The sequence below is a fragment of the Emys orbicularis genome, chromosome 1 (assembly GCF_028017835.1).
Source record: "Emys orbicularis isolate rEmyOrb1 chromosome 1, rEmyOrb1.hap1, whole genome shotgun sequence".
NCBI classification, from domain to species: Eukaryota; Metazoa; Chordata; order Testudines; family Emydidae; genus Emys; species Emys orbicularis.
Genome location: NC_088683.1, coordinates 53,411,661 through 53,431,508, shown reverse-complemented (window position 1 = coordinate 53,431,508; position 19,848 = coordinate 53,411,661). Strand labels below are relative to the sequence as shown.

General features: G+C 44.5%; 1 protein-coding gene across 1 annotated transcript in view; it reads left to right on the top strand.

Annotated features, from left to right (window-relative positions):
* Nucleotides 1–1,493: 1,493 nt before the first annotated feature.
* Nucleotides 1,494–19,848, top strand: part of LOC135895717 (uncharacterized) — a 47,286-nt gene continuing 28,931 nt past the window's right edge. The window contains exons 1-4 of the mRNA XM_065423864.1: nt 1,494–1,558; nt 2,255–2,344; nt 4,279–4,386; nt 7,061–7,145. Coding sequence (XP_065279936.1) covers nt 1,544–1,558; nt 2,255–2,344; nt 4,279–4,386; nt 7,061–7,145 — 298 coding nt within the window. The 5' untranslated portion in view covers nt 1,494–1,543. The remainder of the gene's footprint in view (nt 1,559–2,254; nt 2,345–4,278; nt 4,387–7,060; nt 7,146–19,848) is intronic.

Here is a 19,848-nt window from a genome sequence, read left to right as displayed (position 1 = left end):
CCTGCCGTGGCCCCACACCGCTCCCGGAAGTGGCCTGTATGTCTGGGGGGGAGGGGGGGCGGTCTGACTCCACAGCTCTCGTTGGAACTGCAGCCAATGGCAGCTGCGGGGGCAGTGCCTGTGGGCAGGGGCAGCATGCGGAGACCCCCATGGCTCCCTGCCTAGGAACTACTGCCAGAAGGATGTGTCGGTTGCTTTCGGGAGCCGCCCGAGGTAAGTGCTGCCTGGCTGAAGCCTGCACCCCTCACCCCCTCCTGCACTCCAACCCCCTGCCCAGGCCCAGAGCCTGCATCCAAAGTCCCTCCCAGAGCACATATCCTGAACCCCCCCATGCTCCAGCCCCAGCCCCAAACCAAACTCCCTCCCAGAGCATGCACCCTTGCCCCAGCCTGGTGAAAGTGAGAGCGAGTGAGGGAAGGAAGGGGGGAAATGGACTGAGGGGGCGTGGCCTCAGAGAAGGGGCGGTCCTTGGTGTAGGGGGCAGGGCAAGGGTGTTTGGGTTTGTGGGTTGAGACAGTTATGGAAATTTAGGAAATGGCCTGCCAAAGCCTGCTGATAAATAACAGCAAGGAGAGTCAGTCAATATCAAATATATTCCAATAATTTTTTTGCAAAGATTTAGAAAGAATGAGTTTGGATTATGTGGGGTACTCATTATTGCATAGCAATATGTCCTATTTACGACGGTTTATAAGTACCTGGGACCCAGTCCTGCACTCCTTATTCAGTCAATACTCCCTGCACTTCAGGGAAGGATGGTTTCAGTGATTATTTGGGGGCTGGAGGGGGGGAGGAAGAGACGAAGGGGGTTAACAACAACATTTGGATATTTACGCCACGCTGTGGACAAGGCAGATCACAAAGCCCAGCGGGAAGTGAGCGGGAGCGCAGGGATCAAGCCAGCTGCGATTGAGAAGATCGGCCTGTGCAGCTGCCTTCCCGAGGAGATAAAGTGACTCTGTCCTGGGGGGAAAAGGCCTTTCCAGGATGTGACTGGCTCCCCCTCCCATCCCGACCCGAAGGAAGGAAACTAGCGTCATCCTCCAGTCAGCAACAAACCCACCCACCCCTCCGGCAGGGGTACGGGACAGGCTGCCCCGGCCAGCGCCTTGCAGCGGGGAGCGGCCTGGCGCCGGCGGCCCGGGCAGAGGAGCGCCGCACGGGCGGTCGCGGCAGGGCGAGGAGCGCAGGCTGCGGGGCAGACTCGGGGTGAAACGCTCTCGGGGCCCCGGTCAGCGGCGGTGGCGAAGCTGGGGGCGGCCTCAGCTCAGCTCTCACCCCCTGCGGCCCCGCCCTCCCGGTGCCATGGAAACGCGGCCTATTGTCCCCAGCGCGGCGGGCCGCCTGGCGCAGCGCGGAGCTCCGCGTGGCCCACGTCCGGCCGCCTTCCATGGCCTCGGCCAGGCCCTACTGCCTCCCGCAAGTCCCCGCCTCGAGCCCCGCCCTTTCCTTCCCCTCTTCCTCGGCGGCGGCGGCGGTCCTAACCCGGGCGCGGGCGCGGGCCGAAGCGCAGCTGCGTTCCGCGGTAGCCTGCGAGCGGGCCATGCGCTGGAGCGAGGTAACTCCGCTCGCCTCCGCCAGAGGGCGCTGGGCAGGGACCGGGCGGGATGGGGATCCCCCCCCCCCAAGGCTAAGCAGCCCCCGGCTGGGTCGGGGCAGGGATGGGAGACAGCCTTCCCCCACCGCCCCCTTTCCTGGGCTAAGCAGCGCCCGGCTGGGTCGGGGCAGGGATGGGAGATCCTCGTTGGGAAAGGGTGTCTTATTCACGTTAGATATGCTGACTCAGTTAACTAGCCAGAAGTAACAGAGAGTCCTGTGGCACCTTTAAGACTAACAGATGTATTGGAGCATAAGCTTTCGTGGGTGAATGCCCTCTTCCCGACGAAGTGGGCATTCACCCACGAAAGCTTATGATCTAATACATCTGTTAGTCTTAAAGGTGCCACAGGACTCTCTGTTGTTTTTTACAGATCCAGACTAACACGGCTACTACCCCTCTGATACTAGCAAGAAGTGTTCTTCATCCCAGCCACAGCAAGTAACCCAGGACAATTATAACTTTGCTGTGGCACTAATTTGTGGCCATTTGTGCTCTGTCATGTGCTCTCATAGGCAGATGAGGTTGAGCCTGGTGTCCAGAGGAGCTGAGTTCAGCGTTTGCACTCTGCAGTGCTTCTCATTTCTGACTCACAAAAACTCCCAGAGTCTGATGCTGGCTTTAGGTCATTTTGCCATGTATGTTTTTTGCTTTCAGGTTGTTGAACATTATACAGCACTCTTGAAAACTTTGAGCAAAGAGGAACTTCCTAAAGACTTTGAGCCTGGTCCTTACTATTCACAACTGGTAATTTTAAAAACATTTCTCAAGTGACGAGCAGGATTGTCAGCTCTTGCAATTTTCTTACAAGTCTTCTAATAGATGGTCTTTCTTAAAATCCCAGCTTCTGAAGTGATGTGATTATGTGAAAATATCAGCTTTCATTTTTAAAAAAAAGTTTCTAACCTGTCACTTTTGCAGAGAAAATGGGAACCCTAAAGGCTCAATAACCAGAAGGCAAATAAAAAGAATCATTTAAAAAAAGTCTCATGACTTTTAATTCAGTCACATGATTTTGGGAGACTTTGATCATGACTTTTGAACATTCAGGATTGACAGTACTGGACAAATGTTGTTTTACAAAATGATACAATGGCAGGCTCCAGTTCGGCAATCAGATCTTTGTGGATGGGCCCTCGATATCACTAGGGCACTACATGTGTGCAAGAGTTCATCTGGATTTGGTTGCAGGATTGGAGCCTTCATTTGGATAACACCAACATGTGAATGTATTATATTTTAAGAACATATAACTGAATTATATGTTTGACCCACATTTATCTGACTAGATGCCAGGGAAGCTGAGAGAGCACACTGTCTGGTCAGATGAAAGAGAGAGGCAGAGCTGTTAGCTTATTGATGCATGGTTGTGCTGGAGAGCACAAGGTAGTGGTGGAGAGCCGTGCTACTGTCAGTGTTGTCATCCCTGCCATGTTGATGTATCTGATGGGATGGGCCCTTTGTGCATCAGATAGAGTACTTGGGGGAGAGCTGGTTACAGCCTTCAAAAGGTGCAGTAATATATTCCCTCATAGGATTAAATTCTGACCCCATTGAAGTAAATGGTAAAACTCCTAATGACTTCACTGTAGGGTTGCCAACTTTCTAATCGCACAAAACCGAACATCCTAGCCCCACCCTTTCTCCGAGGCCCCGTCCCCTGCTCACTACATTCCCCCTCCCTCGTGGCTCACTCTCCCCTACCCTCACTCACTTTCACGGGGCAGGGGCAGGGCGTTGGGGTGCAGGAGGGAGGGGGTGAGAGCTCTAACTGGAGGTCTGGGCTCCAGGGTGGGGCCAGAAATGAGGGACTCAGAGTGTGGGAGGGGCCAGTGGGAGTGGGGAGCTGGTGCTTGGGGCAGGAGCAGTGCACGGAGCTCGGTGGCCCCCTGCCTAGGAGCTGGACCTGCTGGCTGCTTCCGGGGCGCAGCGTGGTGCCAGGACAGGTAGGGACTAGCCTGCCTTAGACCTGCAGCACTGCCGACCAGACTTTTAACGGCCCGGTCAGTGGTGCTGACATATGTTTCTTCATTGCAACTACAAATACTTGTCTTTAGAAACCTGAAATAAATTAATGCAGGTTGGTTATGCTGTTCGGTTGAGGATTAAATTATTTTCTCAGCCAGGCTTTAGAGACAGCTGCATCTGGCAGAATTTTAGGAGAGAGGAAATTTGCACCTGTTCTTACCTCGGCAGATTTACAACTGTGCCATTTTATTAATATGGGGCCTGCTTAGTTTTGTGTTCAGTTTGCAGTATTTTAAATTAATTTAGGTGATATACAACATATCACTCTTGTAGCTTATTAGAGGGACTACTGATTTTGTAATGTGAAATATTAATGATATTATAGTTCTCTTCTGGACAATGTATTTTAATGTTCCAGATAATCATTGAAGGGCAAGACCTTCAGCTGACGTAAAGTGGCATAACTCCATTTATTTCAATGGAGTTAAGCTAAGAATCTAGCCCGAAATAAATAGTACCTAGGGAGTAGCTGAGGGAATAAATTTTAAAATATTTTAGAATACAAATGTGTGAAACAACGATTGCCCAAGAGAAATGGTAAAAAGGCAGTTTAATTGGTTTGAAACAAATTAAAAACTGGTCCTAAACATGTTCAGAACCTCAGCAATACTAAAACTTCAATAATAATTTGAGATTCTGGTTGTGTATTTCAGCTGTTTGAAACCTATTATCATTTAGCTGTAGCTTTCCAAAGACAGAATCACCATAAGGAAGCAGTGCAAGAGCTTAATAAAGCAATAGACGTTGCATCTATCCCTAAGGTAAAACTGTAGTAGTATTTATAGTATGTACATTGCATAATGAGTACCTTTTTTATGTAAAAATTCAATCAATGATTAAATCAAAGGAGGGTGCTTTAAGATATACTGTCCTGTGTCTATGTTGTGGTTTTATTATGTTATATTTATTCTAAAGTGAATGACAGCTGCATCTTAGAGTTACAGCTACTGTACATCAAAATGAGATCATCCAGTATAATAAACACCACTGCATTTGGAGACTCAGATCAGACAGAGACACAAATAATCCATTTTCTGAATATATTCGATTATCTTATGCTTGCACATTGCATTAAGCATATTAGAAATTGACCTGTAAGACATCTTTGAATAAAATTAGAGGGTGTTTTAGGTAATGGGAAGGAGGAAGAAGCTGAAATTTCCCATTTCCTACCCCCACAACCTTCACTCATTAGTTTAATTCTGAGTGGTCACTATATTTGAAAATGTGGGATGGACCTTGACTGCTGCAAATGTTGGGACCCTTTATAATTATGAATCAGTGATGTCATACCTACATCTAATGCAGGGGTGGGCAAACCTTTTGGCCTGAGGGCCGCATCGGGTTTTGGAAATTGTATGGAGGACCGGTTAGGGGAGGGGGTCGTGGCCCAGCCCCCACCTCCTATCTGCCCCCCCCCCAGGACTCCTGCCCCATCCAACCCCCCCTGTTCCCTGACGGCCCCCCCCGGGACCCCTGCCCCATCCACACTCCCCTGTCCCCTGACTGCCCCCAAATCCCCGCCGCCCCATCCAACCCCTCCTCTCATTCATGACGGCCCCCCTGGGACCTCTGCCCCATCCACCCCTTCTCCCTGTCCCCTGACTGCTCCCTGCTGCCCCATCCAACCCCCCTCCTTCCTGACTGCCCCCCTGGGACCTCTGCCCCCATTCAAACCCTTATTCCCCCCCCCCGACGGCTCTGACCCCTATCCACACACGGAGCAGGCGGGGTTGGATAGAGGGCAGGGGAGTTCAGGGTGGTGGTCACCCCCGACCACCACCCTGAACTCCCCTGCCCTCTATCCAACCCCGCCTGCTCCGTGCCCACTTAACGCGCTGCCTGGAGCACCGGTACCACTGCTGCCACCACGCAGCACAGAGATCGGGCCAGGCTGGGCTCTGCAGCTGTGCTGCCCCAGGAGCTCACAGCCCCGCCGCACAGAGCATTGCGCCGGTGGCGGGGTGAGCTGAGGCTGTGGGGCAGGGGGGACAGCAGGGGAGGGGCTGGGGGCGAGCCTCCTGGGCCAGGAGCTCAGGGGCCAGGCAGGACGGTCCCGCGGGCTGGATGTGGCCCGTGGGCTGTAGTTTGCCCACACCTGATCTCATGCCCTTTAAGTTAAGGGCTTGATCCTATGAGGCCTGAGCACTTCTGTGAGGTGTTATGCTGGCATTGAGGACAGTCACCACCTCACAGGATTAAGCCCTATAAAGACAAGTAACTGCTTTCCTAATTTTGATGTCTGAATTCCATTTACTAAAGGCAATAGGATATTCTGGAAAGGGTGACTAATGTGCTTCTGGGATAATTAGTCATCGGGGGCTCAATCCTCAACTCCTGATTACTTTGATGGAAATTGCAGCCTCTCAGCCCCTTGCAGGAGACACGTAGAATTTATTGGGATCTGACCCTCGGTCTTTGAACTCGTGCTTTATATACTCTAAGGCATGTTATAATTGCACAGGAATCCACCATTTGTCAAAGCTTATTCATTCATAATATTTTTAAAGTAGACTGAGTTTAAAATCGCATGGAAAAAGCAGAAACTTTTTCTGTGAAATAGTTGATTAAATTCTGTTCCATGTGAATATATGGGTCAAAGTACAATGTTTAGATTAATGTCTGAGATTTCATGCACACCCTAAAGTCTTTCCAATCTAGAAATTTTTGATTGGCAGGATAAATTATATCTAAGGTAATTGGAAACAATCTTGCCATGCTAGTCATAATTTTTTTTTACCACTGGCTTTGACAGCAATTGAATTATATTTTAAGGAATAATAATAAATGATTTTGTAAATAGGAAACAATGTGAGTAACAAGCAGTAAAAATAGTCATAAAATTGATGAGCAAACTGAAAATTAGACCATTAAAATCCTCTGGCACGGTAGGCTCTAAGTTCACTTGCTCTTTGTTCAGATAATATTGTATAGAAATGGATGCCTGCATTTTTTTTGTTTTTGAATTTATCTGTGTGATACATCTGTACTTTTTGATTAAACACACTTAATGGTAACTGCACATTGGCTTTGCAGTTCATGTGCAATCTCATTAAATTCCTTCATTTTTTCCCCTCCAAGGGAGTAAATTGATTTATATGAGCATGCTGCTAATGTTATAGCTCCTTGTCTAGCCCCTTGGGTTCTAATGTTTTTTAAACTCAGTACAATTATGGGAAACGTTACACTGGAATGATGACATAAATCATCCCCATAGGAGTCTGAGCAGTCTGGGGAGTAATCTTACAGAGCCCTGCTGAGGTAAATAAGAACAGTAATTTGAAATAAATAAAAGACCAATGGTGCTAATGTGGATGGCTCAAGAATATCATTAAGTTCATAATGACAGGTTTGTTTGGTGTAACAATGCTGGATGTACTGTAAAGCTGCTTTTTAGATAGTACATGAACTGTAATATTACAATCTTCTCTCCAGATTGCCTGTCAAGTTGGCTGTGTTTCCAGAACTTTCCTTCATACACCACTGTTTGCGAGAAGAGCATATGCATATGTAAAATGTGGTAAGACACCCTAGCTCCCTATCTTAACTTAGTAAACAAACATTAAAAAGCAACAGAGGGTCCTGTGGCACCTTTAAGACTAACAGAAGTATTGGGAGCATAAGCTTTCGTGGGTAAGAACCTCACTTCTTCAGATGCAAGTGAGGTTCTTACTCACGAAAGCTTATGCTCCCAATACTTCTGTTAGTCTTAAAGGTGCCACAGGACCCTCTGTTGCTTTTTACAGATTCAGACTAACACGGCTACCCCTCTGATACTTAAATAAACATTGAAATTCCAAACCGAGAGAGATTTTTCTGGAACACTTTTGCTCTGTCTTGCACTTTTATTATAATTAGCAGCATGTGGGAAATATTGGGTGAGTCTGGAGATAAATATACATTCACTTAGCTTTGCAGCCTTCCAGGAAAGATTTATGTGCTGACAGCAGGCTGGACTTTAAGGGACAGCAGGGGTGCTCAGAGCAACTTGCAGTCTCCAAATCATCTGAGCACAGTGTGACTTTGATAAATGGGGATCCTAGTGGCCAGCTGCCTACTTGCTGCACTGCTGAGTACAGATGAGGGCTTCTCTTCTAAGACCGGTTCTTGTTGACAGTCCAGTCCCCTCATCATCTGCAGGTCAGCAAAGGAATAAAAATGCAAGTTTAAGCGGTAAAATGAAAATAATTAATTTTAAAAAGAAATACTTTAAAAGTTTGTAAGCATTTATGCATTTTACCTATACAAATGTGATTGAGTAATTAGAGAATGGAGCATATTTACTATTGAGAAATACTTTACAGTTTTTAGGAACAAAGGGAAAAAATCCCAAAAGACTAAGTAAACAGCAAATTTAATCCAAGTTTTATCCCACCTACAAAATTCTCAAATTAAAATAAAAATAAAGTATAAAGGAGCCTCTCTGTTTCAAGTCAGGAGCTATTGGAGGGGAAAAAAAGTTAAATTCTCTCTCTCTTTATCTGGGCTCAAAGCATCAAATCAAGACCTGTGTAATACAAAGGGATCCAGACAGGAGGACCTTCCCCATAGACCTATTAATTTCAGTGTGAATTGAGGCAGGCATAAAGGTCCATGTGTGGATCCGTTTGTAGGATCTTGGTTCAAAGAAACCCACATTCAGCAAGATTTAATAGCATTTTTATTGATGCATACATAAATAAAAAGTTTAATAATGTTATAAAATAGAGATGTATTTTATTAAATCTGAAGACAACAGCTGTTCTTTTCCATCAGAGGCATGTGTGGGAAAGTGCACTAAAACAAATTGCATAACTGAAAGTGTACTCTGCTTATGCAAAAACTTAGTTGTGGAAAAAGTGCATACTAAATTGCAGGCATGATTTTAGAACCACTTCAGAAACTTGTCTCTAGTACTTTTCTTAATGATTACTGAACTAGTATTAAAACAAGATGTAAACATGTACCATTTGTAACATGGGTGGTCATGCCATTATCAGAAATGACACCACTTTTCAGCAAATATTGATTTTTTAAAAAGGTTCAAGTAAAAAAAAATCTAAAATAAATTGTTAAAAGCAGGGATTTGGAGCAATCAAATTTTTGAATTGCTCCGCTCTGGCTCCGCTCCAGCTCTGGGCAAAAACCTACTGGTCCGTGCTCCAGCTCCGGGCTCCACTCCCAAGCCCTGGTTAAAACATTCTCTGTAAAAAGGATGGCAGGCAAACCTTTGGTTTGTGTTTGATTTAAGATATCAATAGTAGATTTTTATAAGGGAATTAAAAAAGACTGAAGCAGTTCCAAAAATTTGCAAACAAGGTCTCAACTCATCCCTACCTTCACCCTCCACTGTAGATTTCTAGTTCTGCTTCTCTCTCTCTCTCTCTCTGGCCCAATGACTATTTAGGTATTTATCCACAGTATAACGTTCACTGGCAGGGAGGAGAGAGAGACACCCACGCACACATTCACGCTGTAGTGCAGTAGTTAGGGCCCCACCTGGCAGTGGGAGACCCAGCATCCAGTCCTGCTCCAGTTGCTTTTTCATTATTCATCCACAGTAGAACAACTTCAATAGGAGAAACTGACGGAGCCCCACATCAGAATATCCCATAGCTCAGTGTTTAGAGTGCTTTCTTGAGATGTGAGACCCTTGTTCAAATCCTTTCTTCCTCTCAGGTTGAGGTGGGAGTTGAACCTGGATCTCTCACATCCCAGGCAAGTGCTCTAACCATTGGGCTAAAAGTTACTGGTCTGGTAGGTGCTTCTGAGCATGCACATGCATGCACATGCATTAGATGGCTAAATGCCTATCTTCCCCTGGTTTGGGAATTTTTGGGGGCTTAGGTGGGGAATAGGTTTCAGATGCCTAGAAGGAGGGAGCAGTGCACATGCCCAGAGGCAGAAAACAGGCACAGAGGGAATTTTTACCCTGAAAATATAGGTGCCGGGTGAGTTAAGGCATCTACAGGGTTCGGTGAGAATTTTGTGGATTGAAGTGGAGCCAAACCTGGGATTTAGGTGCTAAATCTGTGGTTTAGGTGCCTAAGTACCTTTGTGTTTCTGGGCCTGAGCAATTTCTTGGCTCCCCAGCACCACCTGTTGAAAATATTACAGCCCTGTTGCAAGCCCAGTTAGGCTTGTAATTGATTGTTTTAGTTGAACAAAACATAAACTTGAAAACAATGCGTAACCTTCAATGTATTTTCAGCTCACAATGAACACCAGAATGGCATCAAACAAGCTAGCAGTCTCAATAGGATTTTGGGGTTGTCTTGCTTTCAAAAAGAAAACTATATAGCAGCAGAGTAACACGTACATATTCAGATACCCACAGTCACATTCATTGGCTAAATACCCTGTTCTATTTTGATGTGAACCCAGTGATAGTGAATCCACTCAGAAATACTTTGAGACTATATGGGTAACAGATTGTCAGGTGAGGTCCTGATGAAATGTAGAGGCAGTGGTGTCTAGTGGTTAGGGCACTGGACTGGGACTCAGAAGACCTGGGTTCTACATCTACCGCTACCACCAACTTGCTTTGTGACTTTGAAGATGTTGCTTCACTTTTGGTTTTGGTACTTCTGTTTCCCTTCCTATCATTCATCCGTCTTGTTTATTTAGATTGCACACTTTTCTGGATTGTCTCTTAGTGTGTGTTTGTACAGCCACCTAACACAATAGAGCATAACACAATTATATCATTATTCATTATTTGTATTTCAGTAATGCCCAGGGGTCCCAAACTGAGACTGAGGTCCCATTTGCCAAGTTGTCCTGTGGCTGGCATCTCTGAATTCAAAAACAGCCAGTTGTGGTTCAAAGATCCATATTTTGCTTTGGTTGGGACAGAGCGAGCAAAAACAACACAAGTATCTGGGAATTATTCTTTGTGACTCAAATCCAGTTAAAGCTCACTGCAGAATATGTAAAGAAAAAACAAAACACCTCCCGCTGCCCCAGTCTCTTGGGCAGTAAAGTGTCTGGCAACTCCACATCATCTAGGTGGAAATTGGGCATATTCTCTTCTTTGCAATTCAGGTTCTGATATCTCCCTCATCACTGTAGTATCTGAATGCCTTCCAGTAGTGCCTTAAACGATGTGACTAACATCTGTCATGTGTGGTTCACGCTCTCTCTCTCTCTCATCCTCTCCCTTGTGGGAGAATTGTGTGTGCACTGTAGTGGTTTATTGTGGTAGTTTTTTTTTTTTTTTAAAGTAATACAAAAGTTAGGCTGCACAAATTAAGTTGACGTAAGTTATGTTGCTCAGGGGTGTGAATTAGCCAACCCCCTGAGCGACATAACTTATGCTGATGATTTAAGTGCCGGTGTAGACCGCGTTGTGTAGGCGGGAGAGCTTCTCCCACTGGCATAGCTCCGTGGCTCGCGGGGCCTGGAGTAATTAAGCTGATGAGAGAGCTCTCTCCGGTCGGCTTAGAGCAGCTACCCAGAGAGCTTACAGTGGTGTAGCTGCACTGCTGTAAACTGTCTAGTGTAGCCATAGCCTTAATAACATACTCTGCAGTGGAGCAGGGCACACCATTATCCATGTTATCTCCTCCAATGAAAAAGCAACAGGAGGTAGCTCAGGGGAAGAAATCTCTGCAAGGATCCTCCCCGCATCTCTGCATCTGTTCTGGCACCAGCTTCCTGTCTCATTCACTCCTCCTCACAGCTCAGCCAGACCCTAGGCTGCACAAAAAGGGCTCTGCAAGTTTGGAAAGGAATATGCCAAAGGGAAACTGAGGTCCTCCTTTCCTGTGGAAGAGGGCAGATTTGCACCCTGAGCTCCCCTCCTTGTATAGATCTAGGCAGAGGTGAAAGTAAGCCGGTACGGGCTGGTACGGCATACCGGCAAGAGCCGGTGCACCGTGCCATACCAGACCAGCTAACCCCAGTGGTGATTTAAAGGGCCTGGGGCTCCTGGCAGTGGCTGGAGCCCCGGGCTCTTTAAATTGCTGTCAGAGCCCCACAGTTACCCCAGGGCTACTGGGCCCTTTAAATCTCCGCCAGCGCCCCAAGCCCTGGGGTAGTGGCAGCAGCCAGGAGCCCCCAGGGCTCCATCGGCAACTTAAAGGGCCCGGGGCTCCCCTGCAGTAGTGGCAGCCAGGAGCCCCAGGCCCTTTAAATCACCACCAGAGACCCCGGTCCCCGCCGCTACCCAGGGGGCTCTGGCAGTGGGGCTGAAGCGGCGATTTAAAGGGCCCAGGGCTCCAGCCACTGCTACCGCCCCGGGCCCTTTAAATTGCTGCCTGAGCCCTGCTGCCGGAGCCCTGGGGTAGCGGCGGCGCAGCTCTGGCGGTGATTTAAAGGGCCGGGGCTCCCAGCTGCCGCTACTGCAGCGGAGTCCCAGGTCCTTTAAATCTCCGCCAGAGCCCCAAGTCCCGGGGTAGTGGCGGCAGCCGGGAGTCCCCGGGGCTCTATTGGTGATTTAAAGGGCCCAGGTCTCCGCTGCAGTAGCGGCGGCCAGGAGCCCCTGGCCCTTTAAATCACTGCTGGAGCGCTGGGCCGCTGCTACCCCGGGGCTCCGGCAGCGGGGCTCGGGTGGTGATTGAAAGGGCCTGGTGCTCTAAAGGGCCTGCCTCTTTCCAGTTTAGGCCCTGCCCCTTCAGGTCAATCCCCCACCCCCTGCTCAGGACTCCGGGGTACCAATAAGTCCTTTAAGTTACTTTCACCCCTGGATCTGGTATTCTGATCTGGCCCCATTAATTTAAAATGGCCATTGAAGCCCATTCCAGCATGTTTTAGGGAATTATGGCAGCATATGTTGTCCAAAAAAATCTGTTTTCCAGAGGCAAAAAGAATCCCAGAGTTTAAGGCCAGAAGGGACCACCACGTTATCTAATCTGACCTCCTTTATATCACAGGCCATCAACACCAACTAGTACCTGCACACTAACCCCAACAACCAAAATTAGATCAAAGTGTCACAGCCCTCAGAAGACTAAACTATTATGTGTCACAGGCAGAGAATAGGAGGGACTGAGGTGCATCAATACCAGAGGCCCCTGCCATGGCAGGGAATTGATAAGTGAGATATACGCAGAAATTCCTGGCAAGTGACCCACACTCCATGCTGCAGAGGAAGGCAAAATACCCCTAAGGTCACTGCCAATCTGACTTGGGGGAAAATTCCTTTCCTGCCCCACATCTGGTGATCAATTAGACCCTGAGCATGTGAGCCAGAACCAGCCTGCCAAGCACATGAGACAGAGAATGCTCGGTGCCACCTCAGAGTACTGGATCACACCATCCAGTGTCCCATCTCCAGCTGTTGCAATCTCTGATGCTTCAGAGGAATGAGACAAAAAACAAAACAAAACAAACCCAACAGAATGGGCGGGGTGGGGGGTAGGTAGAGGCCCTTCCCCACCTCTATAGGTGACCAGCTAAAGCCCCGAAGCATGAGATTTTAGGAATATCAGGCAAACCAGAAGAGACCCTCCCCTAGGAATGCAGAACCCCGCCCACCATCATTACAAGCAACCCCACTCATAAATACGTTGCTCTCTCTGTTTGTTTACAGTCAGTTTATACTCATATCTTCATGTGCCAACATTGTCCTGTATCTTAAATACCTCTTCACGCTGCTGTTTGTCAGCTGATGGCAGTACATAGCATAAGGCCATTTCATTTGTGGAGGATTTGTGATTTTGGCAGCTAATGCAAATACTGGAATGTTGCTCATTTTAACAAAACTTTTAAAACTTCCTGCAAGGCTTTTGCTGACCATGTTAACCCTGATATGTATGAAGAAGTTCAGCAGCTAGTGATGGACCTGATGAAAAATCCAGATGTTGTTCTGCTGTGAATCCATGGTCATAAAGCAACACCATATAGTTTTTTCTGAGGCTAACACTGAACTGAATAGAAAATTAGTTCTTAAGAATAATTGTATTTCATTGTAAGGTGTTTCTAGTGTATTTCTGGGTGTACCTTTAAAATTACAGATCACAAAAGATCTGGTTCTCTGAGACAATGATCTAAGATAAAAGCCTTGGATTAGTATTGTGACCAGCTTTAGAAGCTTTGCACAGTCTGAATTTCGGCATCCAGGACAGGATGGCTTGATTTAAATCAAAGCAGTTTAAATCACCAGTTTTAACCATGATTTAAACCAGCAACCAGGAAACCTTGATTTAAATAATACATTTTAATCATGTTTTGCATTTGTACTTTTTAGTTATTTTTCATAGACAAAAGTTGATTTTCATTAGTTGGTAACCATTAAACTATGTTGACTTGCAATTAAATGTAGCCTTTACACTAAATATGGTACTTCTTTTTGCTAGTCAGTAGAATAAACTATATACACATTTATTTGAACAGTTATATAGCTTAACTTACATTTATTCATTCTTAATTTTTAAGTTTTTATTATGTTAGGAAAAGGTGAATGATGCATTTTTTATTTACTTATTTACTAATTTTTTTACTTGTGATCTGTGTCAAGCTCTATTTGGATGGAAATTCAAATTAATTTAAAAATGCACAAAACCAGCATTTTTAAATTAAATAATAGTTCCTTAAAATTTATAAACTTTTTTCTTATCAAAATTTATCTAAAATATTTTGGTATTTATAATTAACTGATTTATTAAACAGAGGAAGTATTATCTGTATTTAATGAATTGAACTGATTATTTCTGGTCACTATGCCCTTCAGGGTGTTAGAACTAGTAGATCTGACCCTCTCACATCTAATTTTTATTCATAGACTGGAAAGGAAAACAAGCTTTCCTGCTTTTTCAACTGCCAATTGGTTTCTTAACTTAGTTCAGATCAATTACTAGTTTGTTCTAGCTGAATAAACTGAAATGAAGAAAATATTCTCTTTGCTTCTGCAGAAGAGGCTGCTGCAGTCAAAAGCTGATTTAGCAATTAAACGAACTCTGGGTCCAGGTTCTTAACCAATGATTTCCACCAGTTCAGTGGTTTGACTTTCTTTAAAACTTTGGCAGCAAGTGTGTACTGCTTCATGTTATTTTTTGTATTTAAATTGTACCATAGAATCTCTATGTATGGTAATTCCATGCTCTAAAAATAAGAATATAGCAGTAGGGATATATTACTGACCACCTGACCAGGATGGTGATAGTGACTGTGAAATGCTCAGGAAGATTAGAGAGGCTATTAAAATAAAGAACTCAGTTAAAATCCCCCATTATTACTATCTTCATATTGACTGGGAACGTTACCTCAGGATGGGATGCAGAGATAAAGTTTCGTGACACCTTAAAGGACTGCTGCTTGGAGCAGCTAGTCCTGGAGCCCACAAGAGGAGAGGCAATTCTTGATTTAGTCCTAAGTGGAGCACAGGATCTAGTCCTGTGACTATAGCTGGACCGCTTGGTAATAGTGACCATAATATAACTAAATTTAACATCCCTGTGGTGGGGAAAACACCGCAGCAGCCCAACACTGTAGCATTTAATTTCAGAAAGGGGAACTATACACAAATGAGGAGGTTAGTTAAACAAAAATTAAAAGGTACAGCGCCAAAAGTGAAATCCCTACAAGTTGCTTGAAAACTTTTTAAAGACACCATAATAGAGGTTCAACTTAAATGTATACCCCAAATTAAAAAACATAGTAAGAGAACCAAAAAAGTGCCACTGTGGCTAAACAACAAAGTAAAAGAAGCAGTGAGAGGCAAAAAGGCATCCTTTAAAAAGTGGAAGTTAAATCCTATTGAGGAAAATAGAAAGGAGCATAAAGTCTGGCAAATAAGTGTAAAAATATAATTTGGAAGGCCAAAGAAGAATTTGAAGAACAGCTAGCCAAAAACTCAAAAAGTAATAACAAAAAATGTTTGGAAGCCTGCTAAACAACCAGTGGGGCCACTGGACGATTGAGATGCTAAAGGAGCACTCAAGGATGATAAGGCCATTGCGGAGAAACTAAATGAATCTTTGCATCGGTCCTCACGGCTAAGAATGTGAGGGAGATTCCCAAATCTGAGGTTTCAGAGTAGCAGCCGTGTTAGTCTGTATCCGCAAAAATAACAGGAGTACTTGTGGCACCTTAGAGACTAACAAATTTATTAGAGCATAAGCTTTCGTGGGCTACAACCCACGAAGAAGTGGGTTGTAGCCCACGAAAGCTTATGCTCTAATAAATTTGTTAGTCTCTAAGGTGCCACAAGTACTCCTGTTATTTTTCCCAAATCTGAGCCATTCTTTTTAGTTGACAAATCTGAGGAACTGTCCCAGATTGAGGTGACATTAGAGGTGGTTTTGGAACAAATTGATAAACTAAACAGTAATAAGTCACCAGGTATTCAAATGTGAAATTGCAGAATTACTAACTATAGTCTGTAACCTATCATTTAAATCAACTTCTATACCAAATGACTGGAGGATAGCTAATGTGACACCAATTTTTAAAAAGGGCTCCAGAGGTGATCCCAGCAATTACAGGTCAGTAAGCCTGATTTCAGTACCGAGCAAACTGGTTGAAACTATAGTAAAGAACAAATTGAAAGACACATAGATGAACATGATTTGTTGGGGAAGAGTCAGCATGGTTTTTGTAAAGGGAAACCAGACCTCACCAATCTACTAGAATTCTTTGAAGGGGGGTCAAAAAGCATGTGGACAAGGGGGATCCAGTGGATATAGTGTACTTAGATTTTCAGAAAGCCTTTGACAAGGTCCCTCACCAAAGGCTCTTAAGCAAGGTAAGCTGTCCTGGCATAACAGGGAAGGTCCTCTTATGGATTGGTAACTGGTTAAAAGATAGGAAACCAAGGGTAGGAATAAATGGTGAATTTTCAGAATGGAGAGAGGTAAATAGTGGTATCCTCCATGAGTCTGTACTGGGCCTAGTCCTATTCAATTAATAAATTATCTGGAAAAAGGGGTGAACAGTGAGGTGGCAAAATTTGCAGATGATACAAAACTACTCGAGGCAGATTGTGAAGAGCTGCAAAAGGCTCTCTCAAAACTGGGTGACTGGGCAACAAAATGGCAGATGAAATTCAGGGTTGATAAATGCAAAGTAATGCCCATTGGAAAACATAATCCCAACTATTCATGATGGGGTCTAAATTAGCTGTTACCAGTCAAGAAAGAGATCTTGGAGTCATTGTGGATAGTTCTCTGAAAACATCCACTCAATGTGCAGCGGCAGTCAAAAAAGCAAACAGAATGTTGGGAATAATTAAGAAAGGGATAGATAATAAGACAGAAAGTATCATATTGCCACTATATAAATCCATGGTACGCTCACATCTTGAATACTGCATGCAGATGTGGTCGCCCCATCTCAAAAAAGATATAGTGGAATTGAAAAAGGTTCAGAAAAGGGCAACAAAAATTATTAGGAGTATGGAACGGCTGCCATTTGAGGAGAGATTAATAAGATTGGGACTTTTCAGCTTGGAAAAGAGACAACTAAGGGAGGATATGATTGAAGTCTATGAAATCATGACTGGTGTGGAGAAACCAAATAAGGAAGTGTTATTTACTCCTCATAATACAAGAACTAGGGGTCACCAAATGAAATTAACAGGCAGCAGATTTAAAACAAACAAAAAGAAGTATTTTTTCACACTATGCACAGTCAATCTGTGGAACTCCTTGCCAGAGGATGTTGTGAAGGCCAAGACTATAACAGGGTTAAAAAAAGGACTAGATTAGTTCATGGAGGATAGGTCCATCAATGGCTATTAGCCAGGATGGACAGGGATGGTGTCCCTAGCCTCTGTTTGCCAGAAGCTGGGAATGAGCGACAGGGGATGGATCACTTGATGATTACCTGTTCTGTTCATTCCCGCTGGGGGCACCTGGCACTGGCTACTGTTGGAAGACAGGGTACTTGGCTAGATGGACCTTTGGTCAGACCCAGTATGGCCATTCTTATGTTCTTAAATTAAGTGCTTTTAATAGATTGCAATAAGTTTAGCCCTTGACATTGACAACCTATTTCAAATTTAATTTTAAATAGGTTTATTTAAAAAAAAATCCCTGTATTTAAATTTAAAAGAATATTTTTTTAAAAAACAACCATCAAATTTTTTTTTTATCACCCAGCTCCAGGATGCAGTATTAAATAGCCATCCATGGGGAACTTAAGGTCAATAGGAAGTTGTTTATCCATTTCTCATATGCCTCTTCTATTATCTCCTACCTGCACTGCAGAGCTTGATGTGTCCAAGTTTTTATCCAATATGAATTAAAACTGGCTGTTACTCACCTGATTCAAGATGTGATGACCCAGTAGAATTCTACTTTCAATATGCTTAGATATTTTCAGGACTATGAACAGGCTTTTGCTATCTTTTGTTCAGAAGTTCCTAGCATTCCACAGACCCTAACATAGTGGAGCCTCACAGAAGCTTGTCTTTATAATTCTTGTCTTGGAGCCTGTCAAGCCTGTATTTCTGTTGTGAGACCTGCAGTTTGAGCATTGACAGCCGACCTCGGGGGTGATACCCAAATGATTGCCTATATATACACATGCACTTCTATTACACTTTCACATTGGTATCAGAGTAATCAAAATCTAGGTTTTAGATTCCATTTCAGACTGGTTTAGCCACATTGAAGTAGGACAAGGATATACAGTTTCCTCCTGCATGCTAGATGTCCAAGGCATTTTTATTTAGTTCTGAGATAGCTCATGATGGACATTGGTGCTGGTATAGCAGGAGCCACCAACATATTCTGAACCCTTTGGTAGCTCCTGTGGAGGCACTGGGACATGAAGCTTACTGCAAAGCTGCAGATGTATAGAACTATGGTTTTACCAACTTTATTGTAAGGCAATAAAGTGTAAACACTGAGGAAGGGTGGCGAATGGTGGATTTATGTTTTTTTATTTTTGTCATCTTTGTCAGCTGCTCCACTTAAGTGGCAGGACAAGATCAGCAGTAAGGATATTCATAGCCAAACCCAGAAACCACCCCCATCAGCACTGGTTCAATTTTGGCAGTTTCTTGATATGGACATATTATTAGGATGGAAGACCAGCGAACTGTGAAGTGTTTACTAAAGAATTCTGCTACATGGTGGGTGATCACAGGGTCACCAAAAGCTTCGGTAGTGTGATAAGATTGCCAGTGACAGACAGTCTGAACATCCAGCCAGACTGTCTGAAGAACCAAGTTAGAGATCGATCTGGGTGTGCTCCATCTGCAAGAAGGCTGTCCCCCTTTGGGATTTGCCTTGATGATGATGATGTCGTGTGATGCTGCAATATCTGCCACCTTGACATTGGTTGAAGGAAAACATGCACAGAAAAGCCAAGAATGGACAGCATGCAATAGAAACAGAGAGCAGAGAAACAAGTTAATTAGCAACCTCTAAAGGAAGTCAGAGTAGATTCTAAAAGCATGTGGAGTTACTAAGAGAAGCTATGGATAATTTCCTATCTTCCATCTATGATATTCAGTGTAAAGGGAATTTTCTTTATACGTATTAGAGACCAGTTTGCCACAGGTAGCTCCTGCTGAAGAGTGGTGAAAACAAAATTCTATCAAACTCAAAATCTTTTCCCATTTGCAATGTTTCTTTGAAACTCTGCTCATCATTATATAATGTGAGATGCCATTTAGCATTGTTTAGGCTGTCTAATATGATCAGAGGTACAGATAGCTCCTGGAGAATATAGAAGACCGTATGTTATTAGGATGCAACTTGCTAGTACTTAAGGCCTTACCTTTTAAAAACTTATCTAAGCACTTCTTTAATTTAGAGTTTGACATCCTAATACAGGGATCGGCAACCTTCGGCACATGGCCCATCAGGGTAAGCCGCTGGCGGGCCATGAGACATTTTGTTTATGTTGACCATCCGCAGGCATGGCCCCCCGCAGCTCCCAGTGGCCACGGTTCGCCGTTCCCCGCCAATCGGAGCTGCGGGAACGGCAAACCGCAGCCACTGGGAGCTGCGGGGGGCCATGCCTGCAGACTGTCAATGTAAACAAATGTCTTGCGGCCTGCCAGCGGATTACCCTGATGGGCTGCTTGCCGACTCTTGTCCTAGTACATTCAGTATAATTCTTAAATATCACAAATGGTCTAATCTTCCTCCGAAATGTTGTACTCGATCTCTGAATGAATTTAGTACTCTATATGCTGGGATTTGGCTTTTAAAACACTGATAAGCAGTGTTATTTCAGCTCTCAAAACACATAGTAGTTATTTTTATTAATTTTGCCTTAAAAACACCCAGCTGAAGATTTGCAAAAATGGAGTGACATCCAGATTAACACTTGGTGTCTGATGAAAATTTAGG